The sequence below is a fragment of the Protomyctophum parallelum genome, assembly GCF_964188405.1.
Source record: "Protomyctophum parallelum genome assembly, chromosome: 17".
NCBI lineage: Eukaryota > Metazoa > Chordata > Actinopteri > Myctophiformes > Myctophidae > Protomyctophum > Protomyctophum parallelum.
Genome location: NC_139719.1, coordinates 23,196,844 through 23,224,149, shown reverse-complemented (window position 1 = coordinate 23,224,149; position 27,306 = coordinate 23,196,844). Strand labels below are relative to the sequence as shown.

At 44.3% G+C, this 27,306-nt stretch overlaps 1 protein-coding gene across 1 annotated transcript in view; it reads right to left on the bottom strand.

Moving 5' to 3' along the window:
- Positions 1–27,306, bottom strand: part of skap1 (src kinase associated phosphoprotein 1) — a 48,211-nt gene that overhangs the window by 4,384 nt on the left and 16,521 nt on the right. Inside the window, exons 6-12 of the mRNA XM_083786866.1 lie at positions 19,870–19,950; positions 18,854–18,937; positions 18,642–18,766; positions 17,995–18,058; positions 15,335–15,601; positions 9,835–9,891; positions 8,617–8,726 (exon numbers count right to left, since the gene is read on the bottom strand). Coding sequence (XP_083642992.1) covers positions 8,617–8,726; positions 9,835–9,891; positions 15,335–15,601; positions 17,995–18,058; positions 18,642–18,766; positions 18,854–18,937; positions 19,870–19,950 — 788 coding nt within the window. The remainder of the gene's footprint in view (positions 1–8,616; positions 8,727–9,834; positions 9,892–15,334; positions 15,602–17,994; positions 18,059–18,641; positions 18,767–18,853; positions 18,938–19,869; positions 19,951–27,306) is intronic.

The following is a 27,306-nucleotide window of genomic DNA, read 5'->3' as shown; positions in this document are numbered from 1 at the left end:
TGGTCCCGCAGAGGAACGAGCTGTATCGTGGAAAACAATTTTGGCTGCCGTACTCAGTGGAGAGGACGTGTAAACCAGAGGAAGAAGTGAGAGACAGACGGACGGGTGGGGGGTCTGATGGGTGGGGGGGGTTAGGCATCAGAGAGAGAGAGAGAGAGAGAGTGAAAACAGTTTTTCTCTCCCTTGGGGGCGTCGCAGCACTATTCCACCAACCACGCACTGACAGAGAGTTTTATTTATCTCCGTGGCCCATCTGTGCAGTCGGTCTCAAATTCTCCCCGAGAAAGGTCTTTGGGATTATCAGCACCGCCATTTTAATACAACTGCTACATCACGGGAGTGGGGCGCCAATGGCGGTGGAAGTCTGTCAGGCGTGCCGACGAGTCCATCTCCCTCGCACTTGAAGCCGGGTTCACCCAGAGTACACCTGCTGTAATAGGGACATTCAAAGCGCCAGCCACCGAGAGTAAATTATTCAAATGACAAAAGCTGTGCTTTTGAAAGTCTACGGTGTCCTTCTCAGTGTTTGTCTGTTGTTGTCTTTCTTTCTTGTCTCCAGGCCGGTTCAGCTGTGACCTCTTTCATCTTAGGATGTGGGGGGAAATTCGAAGGTGAAAACAAAGACGAGACAGTTGGCAGAGCTGGCCACATGAACGATGACAACCAAATCCCCATCAACAAACAGACAGACAGACAGACAGACAGACAGAGACAGACAGACTGACAGAGACAGACAGACAGACAGACAGACAGACAGACAGACAGACAGACAGACAGACAGACAGACAGACAGACAGACAGACAGACATCTCACACTGTAAGGAGTTCTCTCTGGGGTTCCCAAACCAAGTGTCCCTCAGCGGCTAGCCGGGGCTCTGGTCAATGTCCGGCTGTAATATCATTAACGACTTGGACCAGGATGCATGCAGCGCTCTGTGTCTGCACGCCTAATTTGTGGGAAGCAACACGTACGTGACAGCAGTGGAGTGGCCTGGCCCGAAACACGGATCAAATCACTGCTCGCATTCCAACCCCAGCTCAGACAGGGAGATGGCAGGGGTGGGTGGGGGCGGGGAAGAGAACAGCGCCACGCGGTGGCGGCTGGAGAGCATCGACTCTGTGACCTCCCGGTGACTCCTCCGTCGAGAGCGGGTGGGGGGCAGCGTGGGCGGGGCCGTCATCGGGAGCACGTTGCCATGGCAACACCTGCAGTGTACCGGCGCGATCGTTTATTTACCACTCAGGGGGCTGGCTAATGGTGGCGCTCTGATGGGACCCATCGCTCATGTTCCACGCCGCAGCACGGATTGACAGCCAACCGTGCCTGGAGAGGCGGGAGAGGGTCGGGGCCGAGCCCGGGTCGCTGTGAGGGACAAGGACCAACACAGGCGGACAGGAGAGACCACTTTTGCGTCACGCCAGGACAAAGACAGACCCCCCCCCCCCCCCCCCTATCTCAATTTGAGATTCTGGGTGTCTTTTTTTCCCCCCACTTTTTGCATAATCTGAAATCAAAAATCCTGACCGTCACAGGCCCATTTTTACACTCTCAGAATTAAATCAACACTTCGGCACTTCACCGACACAAAAAGTCACCTATACGGCGCTTTCGTGGCACACATACTTATATATTATCACACTTAAACACACATACGCAGACGTGTGTGCGCAACCACACAGATACGCATGCACGCATGCATGCATGCATGTACGCTCCCAAATGCATACAAACCAGGGGGAGTGCTAATAAGCCTGACACATGAGGCATCTCTCCTCGGCCACCAGCTGACTGAGGCAGGCCTTGGGCGTGATGAAGAGCAGGAAGTCTCTCATTGCCCTGCCGCTGAACCCACCGCCTGGGTGTTACCATCTCTCCCTCCCTCCCTCCCTCCCTCCCTTCCTCTCCCCTCCAACCGCCCCCTCATCTCTTCCTATCTCTCCCTTTCTTCTTCCGTCTCTCCTCCCGACGCCCTCTCCTCATTCTTCCTCTCTGTCTCTCTCTATCTCTCTTTCTCTCTCTCTCTGACTCTTTCTCTCCTTGTCTTGCATAAAGTCATCAGACACATGCACTGCAGCTCTGCAGTTCTCCCATCCACTACTCTCGGCCTAACAAAGAAACATGGACACCTCCGCTCGGCTGGACCCCCTGATCGGTTTAACCCTCAATCAGGTTACAGGGAACCCTGCTCTCTGTCTCACACACGGAGGCACGTGCGCGCACGCGTGCACACACACACACACACACACACACACACACACACACACACACACACACACACACACACACACACACACACACACACACACACACACACACACAGGTACATTTTCAAATGCTCGGCAAATGTCTTGATAATAAACCGTAAACTGGTGGTAAAGTTACTTATTTGAGGAGTGTTCACCCCCACCCCCCCACACCACCGCCCCCGGACCCAACCTATCCATTTAGAGATATGAATGATAATTCTGCACAATCAGAGAATGAAATGGCTACTTAGTGTCCGTTCTTTCCTGAGCGGCCTTTTAATTAAATCAGAGAATTGGCTTCAAAGTGGAAACATGACGGAGCATGAGAACGTTTGAAAATATCTCAGGGACGGCTGAGATTTAATAAAAAGGAAGAACCCATACTCGCTCCTTTTGTAATGGCCGCCTGGGATTACGGATGACTCCTTAACTTAATAGCAATTTAAAGTGGATTTGTGTATGCTGCTGAGTGTCTGTAATGATGGCTGTTTACGCCACCCCTCGTTTATAATAATTAAGCAGAATGGATCGAGGGGGGGGGGGGGTACGCTGGGCACGGTTCTGGACTATTGGCTGGAGCTGAATAATGACCTACTGTAGTTGACCGGGGAATGACCGCTGCCTCCTGCGTGACCCTGCACCCCAGACTCCCCCCCCCCCTCTCTCTCTACTTTGGGTGGTAAATAGGATGTCTTGCCTGTCTATAGCGTCTTGGTGTCTATGGACACAATAGCAGCCGGGGGTCTTTAAATGGCTGTGTGTGTGTGTGTGTGTGTGTGTGTGTGTGTGTGTGTGTGTGTGTGTGTGTGTGTGAGACAGAGAAAAGCAGAAAGAGAGAGGAGAGACTGAGTTCACACAAAGGGATAAAGGGACCCCCACCCCCTTTTGTCTTGACTTGACTTTTCCATCTGATTGTTTTCCCCACTTTCTCCTTTCTTGGCCTGCATTCAGGCGGTGTGACCTGTGGCCACATTGGGCTGTCATGGACTGAAGCCGCTTATATGACCCTAAAAGCCTGAGTTATACTTAGCTATAGCTGCGTGCAGGTGTCGCTCGCCGAAGAATTGCAGATCTACAAGCGTAACGCGACGCGTTGTGTGCATGTAGATCAGCTATTTTCGCTGTGCGACACCCGCGCAAGTAGGAATCAGGCTTAATGGGAGATCGTCCCAGGTTCCTCATCCAGAGGCCTACTGGTCCCCTCAGATATGTCAGGAGCCTGATTTCTTGATCATACGTTTTTTTTGTATTATTATTATTTGACGGCTTCAAGACGGACTAAATCAAATTTTGAAATGTTCATGCTTTCCACGACACTGAAAATGTCAATGGTGTGCAAGTGAAGCCCTTGTTGATTTAGAGCCAAGCGTCATAAATCAACCTTTGGCGTGTGTGGGCTGTCATCTGCTAAACACCTCCTGTTGTATATATGCAACGGACGCTGCCAGCCAACGCCACAAGGTGGCAGCGGTGTCCATGTTCTATTTGCTTCCAATGAGCCGTTTCTGCCACTGTGAAAAGGGGCTGGAACTGAACGGAAGTACACAGATATTACATGACTGTCTACTTTAGGAAGCTCGTGGGATTGGCTAGCCCGTCTCCCCCTCTCTGTGTTTTGGTTGGACAGCGAGGACAGAGGGCTGGAGAGCAGAGAGAGCGGAGATGGAGGGGGGGGGGGGGGGGGGCGGCAGAGGGAGAGAGGGAGAGAGAGAGAGAGAGAGAGAGAGAGAGAGAGAGAGAGGTGGCAGCACTCCTTGCCAGAGTTTAAAGGACCCTGGATGGGTTTATGCCATAAATCTCTCCCCACTCCATCCTGCAGTTCCCCATGAGTGCATATGGGAATTCAGGAATGTGACAGCTGACCTGTAGAGCCCATGTATTTTGATTCTGGCTACATAAATTAGAAAGAAGGAATGCAGGACATTATGGATTATTGAGGGCCAGAATACAAGCATTACATGTGTCAACGATAGCGCCGTCACGCTGATATCTTGTCATGGGTCAATTTTGCACTGTTACAACGCCATTGTAAATTCTACATAATTTACAATGTGGCATGTCAACCTGCTATGTTTGAAATGTAGATCACCATAAAGCAGCGTAAAAACCGTGAAACATCCAAACATTAGGATCAAGTTAAACAAATCGGAGTGTACGCCATGTCGCCAAAACAAGACCAAAAAAAAGGAAAAGGAAAATAGCAGAGCTCAGTCGTATTTTGTCATCACACACACAGATGTCAGTGTAAAGCCATAATGTGCATTAGAAAAATGCAAGCTTCTCAGAAATGAAATGCCAGAGCGAAAACACAAGATGGATTTGGCCGCGTGCTTCCAGCCCATGTATCAGAGCGCTGAGCAGTACCAGCGAGCTCGCTCTGGAAGGCGAGTTCAGCATGGGTGCGAGCAGCAGCAGCGAGAGGCGTGCTACGAGATTAATTCCCTTGAACTAATGGGATTCATATGAGTTGTGGGCTTCCTAATTTATTTACTTTGTCAGTTGGATGCATGTGCGTCCATAGTACACATCAGCCACAAACAAGTGTACATACAGTACACACACATGCGTGAGTGTGCACACATGCACGCGAGCGCACGCACCCGCACGCACGCACACACACACACACACACACACACACACACACACACACACACACACACACACACACACACACACACACACACACACACACACACACACACACACACACACACACACACAGCACTCACTCACTCACGCGCATACAAACACACAAAACTCAGAGAAAAATAACACACAAATACAGTAAAAATGCCCCCACTTTACAGTAAGTGAGAGATCAATAATGATTGATGGAGGTCTTTTATACAATCGGCATGTTCTACTCAGTTCACAGCCATACGACACCACGCCTGTGGCTATCCCATTCTGCACTTCAGCAGTCAATCACATCCCAGCTTTAAAAATAACAGTTTGTTAGCACCATTGATTTAACACTTAGAGCATGTCCTTATTACCTTGTAATTATGGTCAGTGTTGACATAACAGCACAGACAACCAGCCCTCCCCCAGTAGGAGAATTTATGGGCCCTGGTTTTATTACAGCCATTTCATGTGTCCGGGTCCCCAGTTAAGAGACGGACTTGAGCTCCAGCCAAGGGCCCGTATTTCACTGACGGAGGTCAGGGTTCTCAGGAATCCCCCCCGTAAAGCTGAGTATTAGTGGCCCTTCCATGTGCACCAGCAGGGAAACCCCCTCCCCGAGGGCTCATTAAAATAAACAGCCGATTATGGCCTATAATACTAATAATGCCACTCAACACCGTAAATGTGAAAACATTACGACGGGACGCGGGCGGAGTTGCAGTGTCATACTAAACCAAGCATTCAGGAGGACGTCCGGTGATCACCTCTAAATAATTTACGGCCCGCGGGCCTCTCTTTAAATCCTTTCAGAGATATAGCTACGACGGATTTACACCTAGTTGCGTGCCGGCGTCGTCGTGCACTGTAAACGGTCGTGCTGCTGCGATGCCTTGTGAGCTTGTAGATCAACCGTTTTCGGTGAGCGACACCTTGCTCAGCGAAGTATACCGAGCCCTTTAGAATACTCTGTCGCAGTCTGTCACTCTGTTATGACTCCGCCATACGGCTGCACAAAACAAGAGTAATCTGTGTCATTACGACGGTGAAGCGCTACAGCTATACGCAGCACGCCCAGGCTGGAGTTGGGTGCGCTTTTAAAGTCACCGGCGAGGCAGTTATCTGATCCTTACAGTTGAAAGGTAATATATAACAGGGCAGAGTCCTGGCTGTTTGGGCTGAATTTGTAGCCAACATCTCCCCACGGAGGCGAGTCTCCTTTGTTCCCTTAAGTATTGTGCCTCTATCGTGCTTATATATGACAAATGGTTTGGACGACTTTTCACCCTATCAAGCGGCACACACAGACTCAGAATGGTGGCGTCTCGTTAATTTGACATCCAAGAGCTCAATTAAAACTCTATCATGTGCAGAGAGCATATTTCACCTGTTCCTGTCGTACACTCGCATTTTGTACCATATCGGGGTGGTCGCTGATGAAGCCGATGGGGCAGATCTTTTTGGTTTATTCGGTTTTTTTGGTATGCACATTGTTGATGTGAATTATCCAGTGATTCTTTTTATGTATAACAAAATTACATTTCAATCACTACTAAATAGTCAGTGCATGTACTTAACATTGAGGCTAAACATGAAACATATGCCAGGCTAGAATAAAAGGCACATACACAGCAGACAGTGGAATCAGATGCCGTTTAGGGTATAGGGTTTTCTACATTAATTATGGATATCAGAATGTTTGAGAGAGAGAAAAGAAATCGGTTCGACCTTCCTGTTCTCCAAAATATCGGAATCGTTATCGGACTTGAAAAATCAATTTCGGACAAACTCTAGACTGGATTATATGTGCTGTAAATTATGATATCCTTTTGTCTTGTGGTGTTTGATTGTATGTTTATTTATTTATTCATTATAATATTGTCATTTTTCTTTATCTGCCATTATGAGGCCAAATACTTGTGTCGTTGCCATTCTGAAAGTCTGTAAGCTATTTGTTTAGCTACTAACCAAGCATTATAAGGGGGTTAAAATGTAGTGGCTCAAGTTCATGTTTATTTCAGAACCTGAATTGTTTCAACATTAACCATTCAGTCCTTTTGAGGATAAGAGTAGTCTGAAATGCCAATATGCGTACTTAACAATTACTCTTAACTATACAATCAATTTAAAAACAGAAAGGGGAATACACACATTACTTGAATTTATGGCCACTGCCCATCAAATACAACACGGGATAATTCGATCGCAAACCGGCCAATGGCAACAAGTCCCACTTGCATAGCAAAAGTGCCCAAATTACAATGCATTGATTTCCAGTAGGGATGGCTCTTCAGCAGCAGATACTCTGCATGTAGCTACCAGACGGCCATAAAACACAGCGAAATAGATTGAGAGAGAAAAGAGCTGAGATGCAGGATGGCTTCACCTGCGGTGTATGTCAAACAGAAGAGGAGGGCCTCGCATGGCTGCTCACTCAATTAACCCCTGTGATATAGGCTCAGTAATGAACAACGGCCCCATTACCCAGCGTCTGAGAGGCACTTCGCCCTAGTGGCAGGGGGGGAATAGACAATGCCACTGCCGTCGCTGCGCCGCTGCATTGGGGGGGCTATACTGCAGAAATGTAGATGTTGGGGGAACATCAGCGTGTTCTCCAAGTGATGTGAGCAAATGGCAATTATTGGAGGTAATGACCGCTGTCGTCGTTGTTTAACCTTTATTTTATCAGAGGCTAAATAACCCGGAACATTTTTTTCCCGCGTTTTCTCTGTGCTTCGGCCACTCTTAACACAATTAATGTACTTATTTGGGGGAGGAGGTGCTGGGGAACTTACTTAAAAGATGGAGTGCCGTGAGTTTTGTACTTTTTCTGTTTTGTATGTGTCCATGGAGTTAATATTACTCTAATAGACCGCCAGGTGTGATTTTCTTCCTGAAAGCTGAAAGCCTTTGAGTCAAAAGGCCCAATTTAAAATACACCACTTAAGTGATGTCATAACCCTAACCCCTCCCCTAACCCCTCACCAACAGTTGTGGGCGAGGCTTAAGTTCAGGTGAGTGGTGCTAAGGTGAAAAGCAGGTACACTTAATTAAATGGTCGGTGTGGCGACATAAAACATAATTTTATCACTTTCTGTACTGTCACGTTCCGTGACATGTTTTGTATTTTCATGTGTTTCTTGGTTTTTAGTTTGGTTTAGTGTTTTACTGTTCTGTTGTGCTTCTTTATTTTGTAGTATTTTGTTTCCTGGTTTCCTTTGTGGTTACTGTTACCTGTCTTGTCTCACCTGTGATTATTAGTTTGGTCCACCTGTGTCCTGTTAGTCACTTAGCCAATCCCTGTCTTGATTTTGAGTTACAGTATGTTCACCTGTGCCCTGTTTTCCTTGTGTGTATTTATACGCCCCTGTTTTTTGAGTTCCTTTGTCAGTTCATTGTTGGTTGTCAAGTGTGATGTTGCTTGTTCCCGGATTTTGGTGAATAAAACCTCCTGCATTTAGACTTCTTTGCCTCTGCGCCTCCCTGTCCTGCATTTGGGTCCTACCCTCTTGATTCACATCGTGACACTGTACACTTTAAAAATAAATCTTCCTCATGGTATAATCATACATAGTACCTGATGATCATGTTTTAAGGGGGGAAAAATCACGGCACTCCATCTTTGAAAAAAATAGGGCGTGGGGGAGTTGACAGAAATTGCCCATCATTGGTGTGTGGGTGGAGTCCCGAGGGTGGCATGATGTACGAGCATAACTGTCACTCGACAGGAATTTCTATGTGGCTGACCTTGCTTAGGATGTAGACGAGCTCCCCTCGGTGGAAGGACAGTTCGTCTGGCTCGTCGCCCTCACAGTCCCACAAGCCCTGGTAGTAGTTGGCGTAATCCGACGACGAGGCTGAGAGTGAAATACAGAGCGTGCCATGAAGAAAACAACGCAACCTCCTCCTCCGCCCCGCCTGATCATAATAATAATAATAATAGCTTGAATTTATATAGCGCCTTTCATGAACCCAAGGACGCTTTACAAAATGCACCAACAACAATCTACAACTATATGCCATAAGCCTGAGAGAATAAGTGTCTTTTCAAGGCAGCCTTAAAAGAGTCCAGTGTTGGAGCATGGTGAATCTCTATTGGAAGAGAGTTCCACAGGGTGGGGGGCTGCCACACTGAGCGATCTGTCCCCGAAGGTTCGATCAGACTCTTTAGAGCAGTGGTTCCCAAACCTTTTAAACCGTGACCCAAAAGAGACGTCTCCCCAGGACCCAAAATAGTGAAAATAGCCGATCTACAAGTTCACAACGCGACGCAAAGCGTGGCGTTGTGAATTTGTAGATCGGCTATTTTCACTACTTGTAGAAAGTCCCCTCACACGGTGAGTAGGGAAAAGTGTAGAGAAGACCAGTGTACTTAGGAGTGGGCGGGGTTTAGTCATTTCAGCTGAATGCTCAGGGAGCTAACATTTGTGTGGGAAGAGGCAGCAGGTTCTCTGTTCCATGATGTTCCATCATAATGGAACATCATAATGTTCCATCATAATGGAACAGAGGCAGCAGGTTCTCTGTTCCATGATGTTCCATCATAATGGAACATCATAATGTTCCATCATAATGGAACAGAGGCAGCAGGTTCTCTGTTCCATGATGTTCCATCATAATGGAACATTCTACTTCATGGAATTTATTTTTGGATTTTTATTTTATATCTTCATGAAATTACTGAAAAGTAATAATAATAGCCTACTTAAAAACAAAATGTCCCAACCTGCTGTTTTTTGGGAAACAGTTGAGAAAGCTTTGAGTCGTGTGTGTGTGTGTGTGTGTGTGTGTGTGTGTGTGTGTCCCCAAACCCACCACACACACACACACACACACACACACACTTACACGGTAGCTTAAGAATTGGAACGTTTTTCATTTAATTTAGTGAACTTGTTGGGAGGAAAACAGTTGCTGAGGAAGAACAATGATAGTGACTGTAGAATTGCGGAGTGACCCTCTGACCTGATTTGGAGCTCTTCTCGCGGCTCTCCTCCCCCACATCTGGAAAGTCGTCATCCTCTGAAGACAAACAAATAAACATTACTATACAGTATACTTGTGAGGACTTCAACATTTTGTACGGCAATTTGACAAGCTTATGGAGCTTAACTATACGGCCTAAAGCCTGAGTTATACGCCGGTGTTGCAATGTTGTAGATCAGCGACGACACCGTCACACAACTAAATATAGAAACCAGGTATAACTCCAACTCTAACCCACATAAACGAAACGGCTAAATGCCTAATCAATCATAATCCTATAACCCCAGCCTCAATAATACCTAAAAAGCATTCTCTTGCAAGAAAATTGTCCTCACATTGTGTATTTCACAAATAGTAATAAACGCACGCACTCACACACGAAGGCACGCACGCACACACACACACACACACACCAAAGTCAAGAGTGAGGGTCAGAAGAGAGTTGGTTCAGTTCGGTTCTGATTCTGAACCATGAGGTGACCATTCTGGGGACCCATCTGCAAAAAAAGAAAAAGAAAAAACAGCACCCTCTGCTGTTTGTTTCATTTGCCTCTGGGGGCAGGCCCAAGTCCCCCGTGCAGCTCTCCAACGTTGAAGCACTGGGCCCTAGTGGTAACAGTTAGGACTGCAGGCGGACCCGTGGAGTTATGACTAAGAAACTAAGACTAGGAAACCGTGTAGCTGGGGTTTAACATTGAGCGCCCGTTTGCACTTCCACATTTTGGACACGCGGAAGTAGACGGTCCTTCCAGGTGATTCAAAACACCACTGAGCAACTTCCACTGAAATGAATGGCGGGGGGGGGGGGGGCTGTCGCTCCGGTTCAGTCTGTATCCTTTTAATACTCTTATGGGCAGGCCTCAATAGAGCGGCGCAGTTTTTATTTAATTTATTTAAAGACCTTTTCAGCGTTGTACGAAGCCAACTCTTGTCGTGACAAATCATGACAACACACACAAATTAAATAAAAACTTCTTATGGGGAAATGCATTGCGTTTTCATTTCCTGGGCCGTTCGTTGTTCTGAAAGGGGGAGGGACTGCGCCGCTCTATAGAATGTGTATAACAGGATGTTGGCCTGTTTGGCCCACCCTCAGCCCTCCACTTCCTGTGGTGTGCCCGTGTTTTCATTCACACTAACAACAATGTATATACATGTTCTGAATGGCCCTGCTGACAGATTCGGTAGCACAGCATAGAATCTGTTCTTGAGAGATTATGAGGTGACAGACTTACATTTTGTAAAGGGAACCCAAAGTAGTGTTTACAGTTTTTGTAGGAGTATGACAAAGATCATTTCATTTGTGCAGTGAAGGTCCAAGGCTGAGAGAGAGTGCTCCCTGCAGTGTTTAGGCCTGCTGGAGGTAGACAGTGGTGTAAAGTACATTTACTTAAGTAGTGTACTTTTTGCTGTATTTGTACTTAAATTTTCCTTTCCTTTCCTTTTACTTCTACTCCACTACTACGATGCAAATATTACACTTTAATTACTGCTAGTTTCTTCTTTGTCGATTTTGACTAATATTACAAAACCTACATTAACCACTTCAACATTGTACATTTCAATTTTCAGCCATTTGAAAATAGCCAATCTACAAGCTTACAGTGCGTATACATTTATACATAGTGTCACGCCCCGCTCCTCTGCCTTTGAATTTGAGTTTTGACTTAGGTCCAAACCACTGGACTAATATTTGGCTTGACCTTAATGGTTGTGGTTGAATTATGTTCTGTATTTGCTTAAGTCAAGAACAGAAGTTGTTGTTACTATTCTTGCCTTTGTACTTGTTTACTAATACTGCAGTTCTTCAGACTTATTCTGTTATTCTCTGTATGTTCAGTTTTTTGCCTTGTCTTCCTGTTCTGTTTGGTTTTCTGTTACTCTGTTGGTTTTGTGTATCTTATTTTGTAGTATGGTCCCTAGTGGTTCCTGTCTGCCTAGTTACTGTTCCCTACCTTGTCTCACCTACCTTGTGATGTGTCAGTGTTTTCACCTGTGTCCTCTTAGTCCTGTTAGCCTATCCTGTGTTTGATTGTATTTTGAGTTCACCTGTGTCTAGTTAGTCTTTGTCTATTTATATACCCCAGTTTGTTCAGTTCCTTGTCAGATCGTCATTTCATGTCAGCGTGTATACTGTGTCCTTATTTCGCCTGCCCCATTTTATGGGAAGTTTAAGTTATAGTTTAATAAACTTCCTGAACTGTGAATCCTGCCTTTTGGTCGTACTGCTTTTGGGTCCCCTGGCCTGAACGCACCCTGACACATAGTACATTTGTATTACTTTACCTTACTTGTAACAGAGTATTACATGATTGCAGTAATTGATACATTTACTTATAAGTCACCACCATGTTGGCTTGTGGTGGACATTTTGGTCAACATTCCGTCTTTTTGCCACGGACATACGAAATGAATGGACAATAATATTACCAGAAACACATAAATAGATGGCCCTGAATGACCATACCAGGTGTAACTCTGAGAGTGTTCAAATGGAACCAAATGGACTACTTCCGGGTCAATTTGGTTCCATTTGAACACTCTCAGAGTTAAGGGGGTCTTTGCAAATGAAACATTTGAGAACCACTAGTACTAGTTGAGACTCCTAATGTGCCATAGTGTCCTAATAAATAATTGTCATGCTTATTCTGAAGAAGACCTGGAGACTGACATCCAGTAATTGCTGGGTCATAAAATAAGAACATTATAATGGTGTGTAAAAAAGAAAATCTAAAATGTGTCCGTGCAGTGTACGGACATGTTGGTGAGTGACCACTTATAAATAAAACATGGGTTTTTAGGGCTGGTGGAGGACGTAGATGTCATTGATTGTGGGGGCGTGGTACCTGGCGGTCGGCGAGGTGACACCGTGATATCCCTGCTCTCTCTCTCTCTCTCTCTCTCTCTCTCTCTCTCTCTCTCTCTCTCTCTCTCTCTCTCTCTCTCTCTCTCGTCTCCCGCCACGACCATCCTTTACACACTGTCAGCCTGACAGCCACGCCAGCACCAGCCCAGCAACCCTATCCTATCCACCCTCCACTCCACAGCAACCTGCCTCTCTGCTTCCAGGAACCACGCAGCCCAGGAAGCACACATGAACGGCCGGGGCACACTCACATTCACTTTCACACACAAGGACATGAAATGTGCGCTGTGCACACATGCACATATTTTACACGTGGACACTAATCTGGATGTGTATAAGGGTATGCTTGCAAGCCTCTCTCTTCTCTCTCTGTCTCTCTCCATCTCTCTCCCGCATGCGAACGCACACGCACACACGCATGCGCACACACACACACACGCACGCACACACACGCACACGCACGCACGCACACACACACACACACACACACACACACACACACACACACACACACACACACACACACCACCAAGCGTGTATCGAACACAATTATTCAGAGACATTTAAAATGCGAGGAAGATAATTATAAATCCATTCATTATTCATAAACATGACTTTTGTTGCACGTTGCCATTCAGGTTTCAAGTTCCGGGTTAAGAAAAAATGTATATGGTGCATATACAGTATAAAGATACAGTAATCGTGTTTGTTTTAGCAGTGTTCAAGTGATGTAGAGAAGTGCATCCTTCAGAGGAGAGGCCACTGGTATGGGCCACCGGTTTCTATATCAGTGTGATTTAATTTTCCACTCTATAAAATCAGTCAGCAGAACCAGTGTCACTACAAGCGCCCTTCTGTATTCTCTCTACGAGGCAGCCTCTTCAGCAACATGGACGCAGCGCAGCGCCTGGAAAACCACCATCTTGGTAGCGCGTATGCAAAATAATATTTGACAAAGAGATCAGTACAAATGTGCCATGTTACGAACGAAAACAAGATGCGCAAATGACCATAAGCTATGCTATGCTATATGTATTTCTGAATCGCATACAGTACGATATGATGTTCTGCATGTACTGTACAGTACAGTATCTTTTTTTACTTTGGTCACACCTCCCTTGATCAACCCTATCTATGTAAATGGCCAGTGTCCCTCAGGGATCTATACTATAGGCCCCCCCTACTTTTATCCCTCTATAAATATCTTTGTGTTGAAATATCTACAACTTAAGCTTACATGCGTGATTGCAGTGCGTTTGTGAGTTTGCAGGACTGCTATTTTTCCACAGACTGTTCCCACCACTAGGGTCACTATCATTCACGTGGTACATTTCTAATTTCCTGCCATTTCTTCTCTTCCATCCTGAAAGCAACTGTAAAAAAAAGCCTGACCATCAAGCAGTGTTCACTCACTGTCCTGTAGAGAAGTGGTAAGTGACCATAGAACGAGGCAGAGTGATTGATAAGTGAAGGGGGTGAGAAAGTGAACGAAAGAGCCTGTCATTTGATATGCCATCTGTGGTCAGGGTCTGTACCCCTTCCCAGATGGCTTTGTACGCCGGCGTGACAGTCCCAAGACTGATCTCCCTCTCGCCAACGATTTCGGCAAAGGTAATGCATCCACTGGACGAAACCGAATCTTGATGTATCTTTTTTAATAGAAAGGGTGATGGACGATGGCTGTGAAAGGATCGGATCGCCCCTTTTGTCCTTCCTCGGGCCCTGTAGCCACCTGACACGTGGAACTGTACTCGTTTTCCATAGGGGGTTGGGGCGGATTTGGATAAAGACTATTCTCTCTGTATGTTTTTGCGATTATCCTTCCTCAAGACTCCAGCATCAGTGAAACCGTTGCAAGCGGAATAGGATCTTACCTCCAGAGATTAGATTTTCACTTCCTGGAACTACTATGTTGTTGCTAGGCGATAGTAAAACTCTGCTTACTGGCTGGAATTGTATTTGTTGCCTGGCAACATTAGCTAATTGAACGTTCCATCAGCGAGCGCTCAGAAATCTTTGCTGATTTCAACAACATAACTCTTTCCAGACAGATGCCTCTGTCCACAGTAATGATGGAGTTTAGGAAAGGGGAGCGAGGCGGATCTCTCTAGTCTTCGCACGCCGAAACTTCCCCTCTGAGCCTTTCTGCGGTGCTGGAAACACCGTCCTCAGCCCCTGACATGCTTATTAGTGTTGCATGATTTATAATGAGAGATCACTGAGGGAGTTGCAGTGATGGGGAGGCACGCACCTGGCAACAGGAACATCACAGCCACGGAAGGTTATCACAGCCATCTACTGGGTGTTACTGGAATTCCTGAGGGCATAGGAGTGTGTGCGTGTGCGTGTGTGCGTGCGTGTGTGTGCGTGTGCGTGTGCGTGTGCGTGTGTGTGTGTGTGTGTGTGTGTGTGTGTGTGTGTGTGTGCGTGCGCGCGCGTACGTGCGTGCGTGCGCATTTGCTCATGTAATCATCTTTTCAATGTGTGCATAATCAAGTACGTGTCTGTGTGTCTCTGTACAGTAAATGGAGAATCCTGATCCATTGCTACACTCTCATGAAATGAACTGGGGACTCGTAGTAAACGAGGCAACCATGTCTCATTATATTATACCTGGCAGGACCTCATAGATGTCGTCCTCGTCCTCTTCATCACCCATCCCCCTCTCCTCCTCCTCCTCCTCCTCCTCCGGTCCTTGGCGGGGTCCCGGGGCCGGGAGGTGTCCAAGGCCGGGCCGAGGCTGCTGATGGGGAGGAGGGCTGGTGAACTCCTCAATGTCATCGTAGGTCTCCTCTTCCTCCTCCCCCCGCTCCTCCGCCTCCTCCTCCTCCTCTTCCTCCTCGTCCTCGTCGTCGTAAGGGATGAAGCTGGAGCTGAGATCTGTTTTCCGAGGAGAGACGGAGGGAGAGCGATCAGTGTGATCAGCGGAGTTACACGCCAGAGATGGAAGACACGGCTCCGCATTGAAAGAACCAGTGGTGGAAAAACATACTCAAAAGTAATAATACAATGTAGAACTATATTATAGTACCAGACTTTTACTTGTGACAGATTATAGTTACTATAATCTGTCACAAGTAAAAGTCCGGTAATCAAAACTTACTTGAGTAAAAGTACTATATTGGTATACAATGTACTCAAATTGCAAAAGTAACAGTATATTCATTATGCAGAATGGAAAAGTTTTCAAATGTATAAAAATCTTTTGAAAATAAAAGTAAAAAGTAACTAAAGTTGTCAAATAATTGTGGAGTAAAAGTACAATATTTGGATCAGATATGTAGTGGAGTACAAGTAAAAGTATTGGAAATTGGAAATACTCAAGTAAAGTAGGCTACAAATACCTCAAAATTGTACAGTATAGTTGAGTAAATGTACTTAGTAGAAGACACGGCTCGGCATTAAAAGAACAAAGAGAGACACGTCCAGAGGGTTTGGGTGGTGAAAATTGTCCCTCATGAATTGGCTTTTTGTTCAGCTGCAAATTCAGAAGCACCCGTTATACTTGTTCAAACGGACCTGTAGGAGCGGATGGTACACTCTTATTTCACTCCACACAAATCGATTCGCCAAAAATAGCAGATCTACAAGCTCACAAAGCGTTGCGTGTTGTGAGCTTGTAGATCGGCTATTTTGAACGTTCCCCCCAGAATTGGGATGCCCAAAGTGGCATTCGATGTTTTAAGCATATTTTGATATTTGGTTAATCGCAATTATGTCATGTATTACTTATGGCTAGTGGGGGTTCAGATCCAGCTCTCTAGACCTAGTGTCACACATCATGTCCTCTTATGCTTCGATCTGTCATGTTTCTCTTGTGATTGTCATTAATTTACCACTTATGCCCTATTTTACACTAACTCTGTCATACAATGGTATCATATGGCGAGAATAGCCGATTTATACTGTGCACTGGGCAATACAATAAGTATTGCCTATATTGAGACAGAATGTCACAAGAGATTAGAAATCATGCTATACACGGAAAAGGAGGTTAAACGTCAGCGGAACACATAGAGTGCGGATTCAGGTGCAAAAGTAGTCACATAATGATGACCTAATGCTGCAATCTGTAACTTTTATGTCCTACCGGGATTCTAACTCGGGTCTCCCTTATGAGAGACCAGCTTTGTATTGCTCCTCCTCAGGCAATCTCCACGAGGGCAAGGCACGGTAGAGTACAGTAGATAAGTAGATTTCTCACTAACAGTATGATCTTCTTCAGGCATGGCTACTTGTCACCCGCTATACCTACTGAGACCAGATGTCTTCTAAATCCTGACGGTGTTCTGAAAAATCTATGTTGTTCCAGGGACGCGACAGAAGCATAGATATGAGTTAAAATGATTTGCATGATTTTTCAAAAATAGCAGATCTACGAGCCGCGCTACGAGCTTGTAGCTGCTATTTCTCAACAGTTAAAGTGGTTTAAAGCTAAAGTGACGCACATGTGTTCCGGGTCTAAAAAGAGAAAGGAGACCACATTTAACCCCTGCAGATATACGCTGTTCATATTGCACATAACACACTGTACAGATTGGTTCAAATAACCTCGTATTCATTCAAATGAGTTCCAGATTGCAGCTTTATAACGTGAACGCTCGGGGCTGCGTTTTCCTTTGGTGGTGGAGAACGTGGGCCTGCGTCGGGTATAGCTGAGACAAATGGCGCGGGGGTGTCCGTTACTTCCCGCAAGTCAGTGGGCTGGTCCGAGCCCGTTTTAGAGCAGCCGCCGTTGCGACTGCTCGCTCAGATGGAGGGCCAGTCTGATTGCAGGCGACTGGCCCACTGCAACACAGGGTATCAGGTCCCCTCAACGTACACCATCGGCCGGGGCAGAAATCGATGTCGCTGGAGGATAACCAGAACGTCTACCAATCAATTTCCCGTAAAGCTGGAATTCGGTAGGGTGGCGGGGTGGGGGGGAGGGGGATGTGGAGGCGGGCGGAGGATAGGAGTCTGAGGTTCGTCACGACGTGGTCGCTTCCGTGACGTGTAGAATGAGGAGGTTCAAGAACTGTGTGTGATTGGCTGAGCCGCCTGATGATGGATAAAGTGTTTTTTTTATTTTTTATTTTTTTGCTCAATTCGCAGATAAAATAAATGTCAGTCTGTCATTTCCTGACCTTTACTGCCCCCTCAATGCAAGCAAACTTGGCTCGACAACTGTGGAAAAATGAGGCTGGGGAACTATGAGAACAACATTGTCTTCCTGTAACTTCGTTTTCTGAACGGCTCATGCGTCTTTTAAAAACTAGGACATGCAAGCTTACCTTTCAGGACAAAATTGATCTGGTCCACCCATTCTCTGGCCTCCCGAGGACTGCTGGCAGTGAACTGGTGGGACAAAGTGACAATAATACCACGATTATCATATGACATCTCAGGCTGGGTTTGCATGGGAACAAAATATCTCAATCTTAACTCTTTGTGTCGCAAACCCTTAAGTTCTTCATGGGGAACTCGGAACTAGAAGAAAGAAAATGAGGAATCGTTTCCCGTATTTTTATGGGTGTTATTGATGTGATTGACTTTTTTAATAATGTGATCAATGTACTTATAATTGTTGTTATACAGATAAAGGCAAACTGAGTGCATTTTCTGTAGATGTATTCATTTGTGACCACGGTCAAATAACTTTCTGTGTACCTTTCTCGTGTATATAATGATGTTGGTATCATTTGTCAGCAGATGCCTGAAGTAGGTCTTGGTCGAAACATTGTGTGATTAAACCCTTTCTTTATTGAGCAAGCGAAGATTGAGTTTTAGGTTTTTTTATTCTTTGATCTGTAAATATATAGCAGCCCGAAACTCAATCGATTGTTATTGAACCACAGAGTGGCTATCTAATTCAGGGAATATATTATATACAGTGTATATGAAGAAAAGCAAATGATATTAAGGTTGTAATTCTACCCACCTGGAAGGTACGCCGACCAGGTGCACTTAACTCAAAACAGGCATTCTTTTTGGAGTCTTTCCGTAGGTTGGTTACCAGTTCAACACTGTAGCCATTGATATAGAAAGAGCCCTTCTGCTGCCTGTCTGAAAAAAACCGATGAATAGGAAGGACATTACTTTATGTTTCAGTTTTAAAGGTTTAAAATGTTTCTATAAGTATTTGAGGCCAACCTTTTTCACTCCCAAAGTAGTAGAAGATAGTGTTGTTGAGGACACACCACCTCTTTTGCCACTCCATGCTAAAGAAGCTGTGGTCTGGATGGGAGAATTGCAATGGGACACTTGCACTGTTAGCATTAGCATGAACGCACAAACAAAATGCATATTTTAAATGTTGTACGTTGTTGGTGCCCTTTACACAAAAATACTGTCAGAATCAGGTTTTTTGCCAGGTATATTTGCAAATACGATTAATTTGTATGTAATATTGGTGCAAAAGTATAGAAACATTTCAATTATTTTACTATTTGCTTAAAATATAAAGATGAGCAACAATATAAAGATGTAAAGGTAAGATATAAATAGATATCAACTACAGGTATATACAATATTGCAAAAATAATTAACAATATACAATTATTTACACTATAAATTCACAATATACTTCACGCTTCAGACTAGTGATTAGTATATAAGTGTAGGTAAACGAAATTAATACATCATATTGTATATTGCATCTTGAAGTTGTATAAGTGTAGTAGTGTGCATTTCAAAATGCACTTGGACAAATATAAATATGAATAAATCAATGAATTATTGCTTGTTGAATTGACTAGTCACACAGAGGGTAGCAGTATATATATAGTAGCCAGCACATACATTCCCTTTTATATTAATCTATTAATATCTATTAATCTGTTCTCTTCTGGTCGTATCTGTTAGATCACATGAAAGCAGATACTGTTGAACCGTACAATTCTACAGTATGTATACAGTACATACATGAAAGGAATTTGGTACATTTTAACAAGAGAGGTAAAACAAAATGTTATTTCCATTTCCAATCAAATCTATACCCAACAAACACATCAGGGATGATTACACTTGACTTTATCAAATATCTTTCAAGCTTAATTTTAGTATACTTACTGTGTTGTGGGATTCAACAGGTAGTGCAAACTATACTCTTCAATTTAAACTATATAAACTTCACAATCTGACTGCGATATTCATGTGTACCACTGTACCTCGTCGTTTCTTCTCCAAGTAGCCTTGCTTCAAGATGTTGTTGAGGTCCTGAGCTGCTACCGCGGCAACTTCCCCAAAGACTGTGGACAGACACAATGGACATTGTTGACTGCCTGTGTTCACAATTAACTCTTTATTGAATGCTACATAATGTGTTCTTAATTCTTGAATTAAGGCCCCATTGCAACACCCGCGTGCGCGTGCGTGCACAGTCGCACACACACACAGTGAAATCTGTTAATTTAACTCTGAGGAATGGGTCGATTTTTGCACCCTCAGAGTTAGATTAACACTGGATCTTACAATGGATACACACACCATAAACATGCAGCCTCCTAAGAATTGGATCAAATACCCCCCCCCCCCCCCCCCCCCCCCAAGGCTTTAGGAAAGTGGGATCAATACATTTACAGTGCTGTGCTGAGCACCGCAGTCCATACATCTGCTCACAGTGCACTTTAATGGGAATGACTTGCCCGTGGGAATTTTCAACAAGCCTGCATCTGCAGACAGAGATGCACATTTATCGGCACGCACGCTACAATCGCAACGAATTGAAATGTCCATCGGGAGACCAGCACAGCAGTACGCCGCACTAAATATTTCACACAACGAAGCTCCTCTTCGACACAATATCTCCGGCTAGCGCCCTCTTCATGAAGGATAACTGGAGATCTCACTTCCTAACCTTGGGCCATTAGTGGGGAAATAGCAAAACTGACCCAGGGTCAGCTTCAAGGGCCATCTGCCGCCCTTCGCCTCATAAGGAGTACCTGGCTTTGGCGTGTGTCGAAAACAAAGCTCAACTTCCTCCGCGTTCATTAGTCATCAGGCATTAGCCTTAAATGGAGAAAAGGCAGCGAGGGAGCAGGTGCCGCCTTTTTAGTCTGGAGTACATGGACCATTTAAAGTCCATTTACACTGGTCAGTGTGACACCTCACCCAGGGCACTGATGACAAGGCAGAGGGCCTGGAATCCATCGCCCCTTCCAGACGGCACCGCTTAACTGCTGGGTAAACCAAACATGTCATACCGTAACCGGGTGCTCTTTTTTAAACACGGGGAATCCCCCCAGTGTTAGACAAATAGCCATAGCAGAATAGCAAGAATGAGCAAGGTGAAAGCGCAGCTGGGTCGAACGCCCACTGAACTTGTTGTGACGTTACAGTGTCAAGCGCCTTGTTTTGCGCCAAGGGCATTTCCTGGATAGGACCCGTGAAATGCTCCTCTGAAAAGAAAAGGAGAAAAGAAATGCCTCATGTGGCGGACAAAAATGAAACTTATGACAGCTACTTCCTTGTTTTGGCTGGAACAGCATTCCAGAGATTTATGCACGGGGGTCAACACCTATCCAGTGTGTGATCCGATAACCCCGCGGTGCTTTCAGCTCGCTGGGGGCCTGACGGATGAGCGGGTCATTGAAGAGCACAGCCCCGGACACCTCGCTGGATTCGAACGCACTCACATATCACCGGCCTTGCCTTTGTGGATGGACTGACTGGCGGTGACACTATAAATACGGAGGTGCTGAGGACTGTTTTGTCAAAGGAGAGCCTGATTCGGTACATCATAACAAACGGCGGTCATTAGGCTCCCCCACCTCATCCATCCGCCGGCAGTCCGTTCATTTTTCCTGGGCCTGCTTCCCTGTTGTGGGGCGCTCATCTAATCCCCCCCATCCGTCTGCCTCTCTCGCTCTTCATTTATCTCAGAGGTCGAGACCGGTTAATAGTTGAGGAGTTGCAAAATCAACATGGGATCACTCTGATCTGCTTGGGTCAATAAACATTACACATTTGTGCCTTTGCATCACCTTAGCACTCATGGAGGACATTAGCTCTCTCTCTCTCTTTTCATTCTGAAATAAAATAAATATGAAACCTTGGGTTGGAGGAAAATGGGGATTTCACATTTGACCTGATTTCACCGGCATAATGGAGAGTCTGCTTTATACTTAGCTGCACGCCGAAAATAGTCGATCTACAAGCTCACAACGTATAAATGAGGCTTTATGCTAGTGGGGGATGTGCGTATACTTGGCAACCCTTCCACGGGGCAGCAGTACAAAACTAAAAGCTGTGCACGATCGGTTATTCTCACACAAGTTGCTATTGATCCCGCCCACCACCTTGCAAAAACACATTCCGATTGGTCCAGAGTGAGCAATGCCTCCTTTAATCAAATTACACGCTAACACCACTTTGGGACCAAAGTCATTTTAAGTGGATATTCAGAAGTAATCTTATTTGTGAAACATGTATAATTTAGGGTGTTAAAAACCCAACAAGCATCAAACAGTGCTTGAATTGTGTTTAAATGATTTCCTGCGTGAGATGCAGGCACACAGAGAGAGAGAGACACATTAATGCATCTGATTAGGTCCTCATCAGAATCACAGACACACGGCACTCTTTCATACAAATCATAAATTGCATTATCAATTATTCAGGGCAATGCGATGACTTCATTTTCATCCTTTTTGTGTTTTAATTACTGCCATCCACAGCTTGGGTATTGACATTAATTTGATGGCAATTTATTGATATTCCCGCATAATCTATCTAGCTTTTAGCCAAGTGCAATTACAAACAGATAGATGGAATGTAATGTTACACTCACGCAGCAATGTTTAGTCAATCAAGGTGCAGAGAACCGGCTAGGGGCATGATTGTAACCGTACACAATGGCAATGAAGAACAAAAGATTTGAACAACCCCTATTTCAGAAATGGAGAAAATAATCAATAAGAAATTGACAGTTTAACTGATTCTGATGAAGCAACATATTTCCCCATCAGCAAGCCCGACCTGTGCGGCACTTTACTGTGCCATGTTTGTTGCCTTGCTGAACTTGTTTTAGACTCGGGGGACGCAAAACACAACAATGCATCTGAGAGCTGGCAGCGGTTGGCGACGGCTGCCATCTCTCATTTGGTTATTCACACTCTCTCAGCATGGTGTTATGAGCTCAGCAGTTGATCCAGCAAGAAAAGGCTGATTTATGTTAGCATGACCAGAGGGAGTTAATGTATTCTCTCATTAAAATCCACTTTAGTTAGGCTGAAAGTCAATCAGAGGCCGGGGCAGAGAGTGAATCAAAATGAAGGGAAATGGTTGGGTGGGAGGACTAATGTGCTACATTATATCTGACTGTGGTCATAATGCAACAAAGATGCTATATAGGAACACACTAAATGGCTCAAAAAGTGAGGTTGATGATGATGCTGCAGAAGGAGACGCCATGGCAACAACAACAGATTAAAGGACAGCGGGTTGCGGTCCGGTCGCCATGGTAGTGTTTCTGCTTTACGGAGACGAGGCATGCAGGAGTGGACACTTGCGCTGGCTGGCGGGATCCAGCCGGAAAGCAGAGGGCTTGAACCAGAGCTGAAATAAATGGAGGCAGACTTTTTTTGCCAGTTCAATTAAGAGCTCCCATGGAAAATGACATACTGTTATTGAAATAAGTAATTTGCCTATATATCAATTGAAAGAGGTTGTGTGCATTTATTCTCTCTAATGTGCACCGGAACCCCCTTTGGGAACCCCTTTTGGTGTTTTAAGCATTATGTTGTGCTTTAGCTATTGAAAAATAGCAGCTCATAGGTCTGATATTTTTGATAAATCGTGAAATCTTTGAATATATACTCTTTCAGAGTGAACGTTGTTAACTAAAATCTTTGCTTCTGGGGGGTCCCTGGAACAACATATTTTCAGATGGGGGTCGGCGACCAAATACATATAATGTTTGGGGTCTTTGAAATATTGAGAACCACTGATATAGAAACATGAGGTTTTTCTGAAAATTGTCCTGATTTAGAAGACATTTTTAAAATTTCGTCCTCAGGTCTAAATGGGTTAACATCGGTCTGGCCCAGGTGGAACGGATCAAAAGCATCCTCTCACAGCTCAGGTGAGGAGTGGGACGACAGGACCAGTGACCTGCGCTTTCTCTCTCTACTGTTTAAGTCCTTGGAACGCAGGGCGGAGGAGGAGGAGGAGGCGGCGGCTTCGGCGATATGCCTCTCGATGCGAGGAGGTATATTGCATTGAATGCAGCATCAGGGGGGCAGGACCTGACCTCCGCCTGAACTCTGCTGATGAGGTGAAACAGAAGGCAGAGAGGCTCCCCCCGGCCCTGGGGGAGAGTGGGAGGGGGGGTGGTGGGGGGGATACGGGGAAGGAATGCTGCTGATTCTGGAGACAGAGGAGAGGCGAGCGGCACCGCAGTCCTCTCCAGATACTGTCCTTGATTAGGAAAAAGGACCCACTCAGTGCACCTTCACCCACCCGGCGCTCAATCTGCACGCAGGGCCGGGGCTAAATTGATACATTTTTCCTCATTACAGCAGGAGGGCCTTTTGGCTGTGTGTCCCTCCAGCGAGCCCAGCCATCAGAGGAGGGAGGAGAGAGACCGAGAGCCACTGAGGTTAAGGACTAAATGTCTTCCCTGCCCCTCCACTCCATCCCCCCTGATTTGATTAGGACTTCAGTCATCGATACATAAACTGCGTATAGAAGCTCTGTAATGCATGTGTTTGAGTAAAAAAAAAAGAAAAAGAAAAGAAAGAAAGGCATACAGCACATTATGGCAGCATGCATGATGCGTGTGTGGCATCCATTAACATTTAATGGGTTATGGAATATTTTTTTTCCCCTTCTTCTTTTTTGGGGGGGGGGGGGGGGGGGGGATGTCGATGAGGTTTCAAAACAAAGCTGAGTGCCTCGCAGATCGGACAATTTAACTTATATAAACAGACAAAATATGAAGAATTCTCTCAGAGGCATGCAGCCTTTGGAATACTTTGTGACGATGGCAACGTTGACGCCAATTAATTTGTCAAAGAAATGTAGTTGTATTTTGCACAGTTGTGTCGTGTTCCCAGGATGGTTCCCAGTGTTGCTCAGAGGAGCATGCAGGGAGGAGGGCAAGCTATGTTTTCATTGCTGCTATATATACCAGTGTTGTGTTTGGCAGCAAATTTTGATTTTAGTTTAAGTCAGGTCTCTTCAATAGTTTTCATTTAGTCAAATTTTAGTCACCTGGAATGTTTTAATGTTAGTCTAGTTTTAGTCAACTAAATATCACAAGATTTTAGTCGACAGTTGATTTAGTCGACTAAAATGTATTTTGGAGGGCCTTGATGCCGCCGTAATGGCTGTTTTTACACTTGCTGAAAATAGCAGATCTACAAGCTCACAACGCGTCGCGATCGACTATTTTCAGCATGCAACCAAGTGTAAATGACTTATGTGCCTTCCTAACATTTTAGTAGTTTTTATTTGTTGACGAAATTGTCAGTATATTTAGTCTTAGTTTTAGTCATCATAGCGTAATTGTCATTTAGTTGCCATTTAGTTTTCGTACGTGGAAAAAGGTAGTCGACGAACATTTTTTGTCTTAGTTTTAGTCGATGAAATCAACACTGAAGCTGTGTTTTCATTGCTGCTACGCAAAAATATGTGTCAAGTCATCCTGGCAATTGAGTTCCTATATATACGTTCCAACATCATAGGCCGATCACTGCACAGAGACTAAGGGGCAAAATTTACTGTGTGACATGGGTTTCCCCCTGGGCAGCCATAAGCAGTGTCTACAGCGACCCTGAATTTCCCTTTTGTAGATTTACTACCACTATTCAAATGCTTAACTGCAGATACAATGATCCTCTAATCGCAGGGGACGGTTTTCAGCTGCTTCACTGACACAGACGGGGGAAAGAAAAAGTAGGAATATAAATACCAACAATGGAGGAGTGTGGCCGGGCCAGTGATAAAAAAACGTGATATCAAGCAGTCAACGAGAGGGCCTTGGGGGGGGGGGGGACTCACTGTGAAGAAAATCAACACTAAACCTCGAAACGTACAGTTACTGCAAGTTTAGATGCTCTTAACATAGCCACTAAAACACCCTAAATATAATTTGAGCAATAATGGTAAGTAAATATGTTCAGCGCCGGCCTGTTATTGTAATTCTAAATCATTGCTCGTGTGTATTGCCTATTTATAAAACCACAGGTATTTGGAAAAGACGTCCGTTGTTATGGATTGTGCCAATAGACAACAATATGATTCTATTTCTCTAAAATAAAGGGACTTACTGACATCAATCTCTTGATAGCCCAGTGGCAACAGGTGCTATGGAATAATCGTTTCTGTTACTTTAAAAGAAAATCTAATACCATGCAGCGCAAAATCTTTTGTTTTTGTGGTGGCTCAGGCTTGGTCACAAACAAATAAAGATATGCAACAATATAGATTTTTCACAAATGCTTCCATGCAGGAAAAAGTAAATTATAATTCAAAGCAACTGATAATTATTGTTCGTAAAGCTATCAACTAATGACATTATTTACTTATTTCTTCTCAAATGTGATATACAATTATATACTAAATGACTTTGGAATTATTGTTATTGATAATTAAATGTATAAATCACTAAATATGATTATTGGGTTTTTTTATCAAACACTCACCAATCTAGAATAATGTTGTGATATATTTTATCAAATAGAATAATATTTATAATAATAATAAATCAGTGATAATTTCTGCAGCATTACAAAGCCTACAGTTAGAATAGTTTAACAAATGTGTACATTTAGTCCACATTTTCAGGCCAAACTTTTGTAATTACAACGAAAATTGATCATTCATAATAATAAACAACTAAAAGTATATTTTTTTAAATGTTGCATTAATTAGCAGTAATTAAGAATGTCGAAAAACAAAAATAAATTGGAGTTGGATGTGTGCCATTTCACTATATTATAAAATAACAAGTTATTGTCAGCACACCAACGAGGTTATCTGAATTGTACAAAACTAACTAATACAATAATTTACTGATCTATGAAAAAATAAATAAATTCATCACTGAATTGAATAAATTGCAAACCAATAAGAGTTACATATAGAGTGCTTTTTTGTATTTCGTTAATTTCACATTTACTGTAACCGGTAATACGTGTAGCAGTTTTGAAATAACTGTGTATATTATATTTGTCATTAATTACGCTTACTGCAAAAAGCAATCAATAAATAATACAAATCAAACGTTTACTAAATTACCTTGACCAAACAAATTTACAATTGTATTTGTATTTATTTATTTTTCTAAAATTGAGTGCAATATATCTTGATGTGCGCGACAATGATGATGCTTATTAATGTTTTTCTCTTGAGCATTTTGCACTTTCACTCAAGGAGAGGATGAAGAACCACACCACTGGACATAAAACATAAATAGTCGTTCTGTTGTACAAAGTTGTATAGCAGATCTATAAACTCACGGTGTGTCGCATCCACGCCGTGTTGTGAGCTTACAGATCAGCTATTTTTGACACTTGACAACACGTCATGCATACAGTAAATCAGGCTTAACGTTACAGACACTAATGTATTCTACACAGACATCTACACATCAATGAACATAA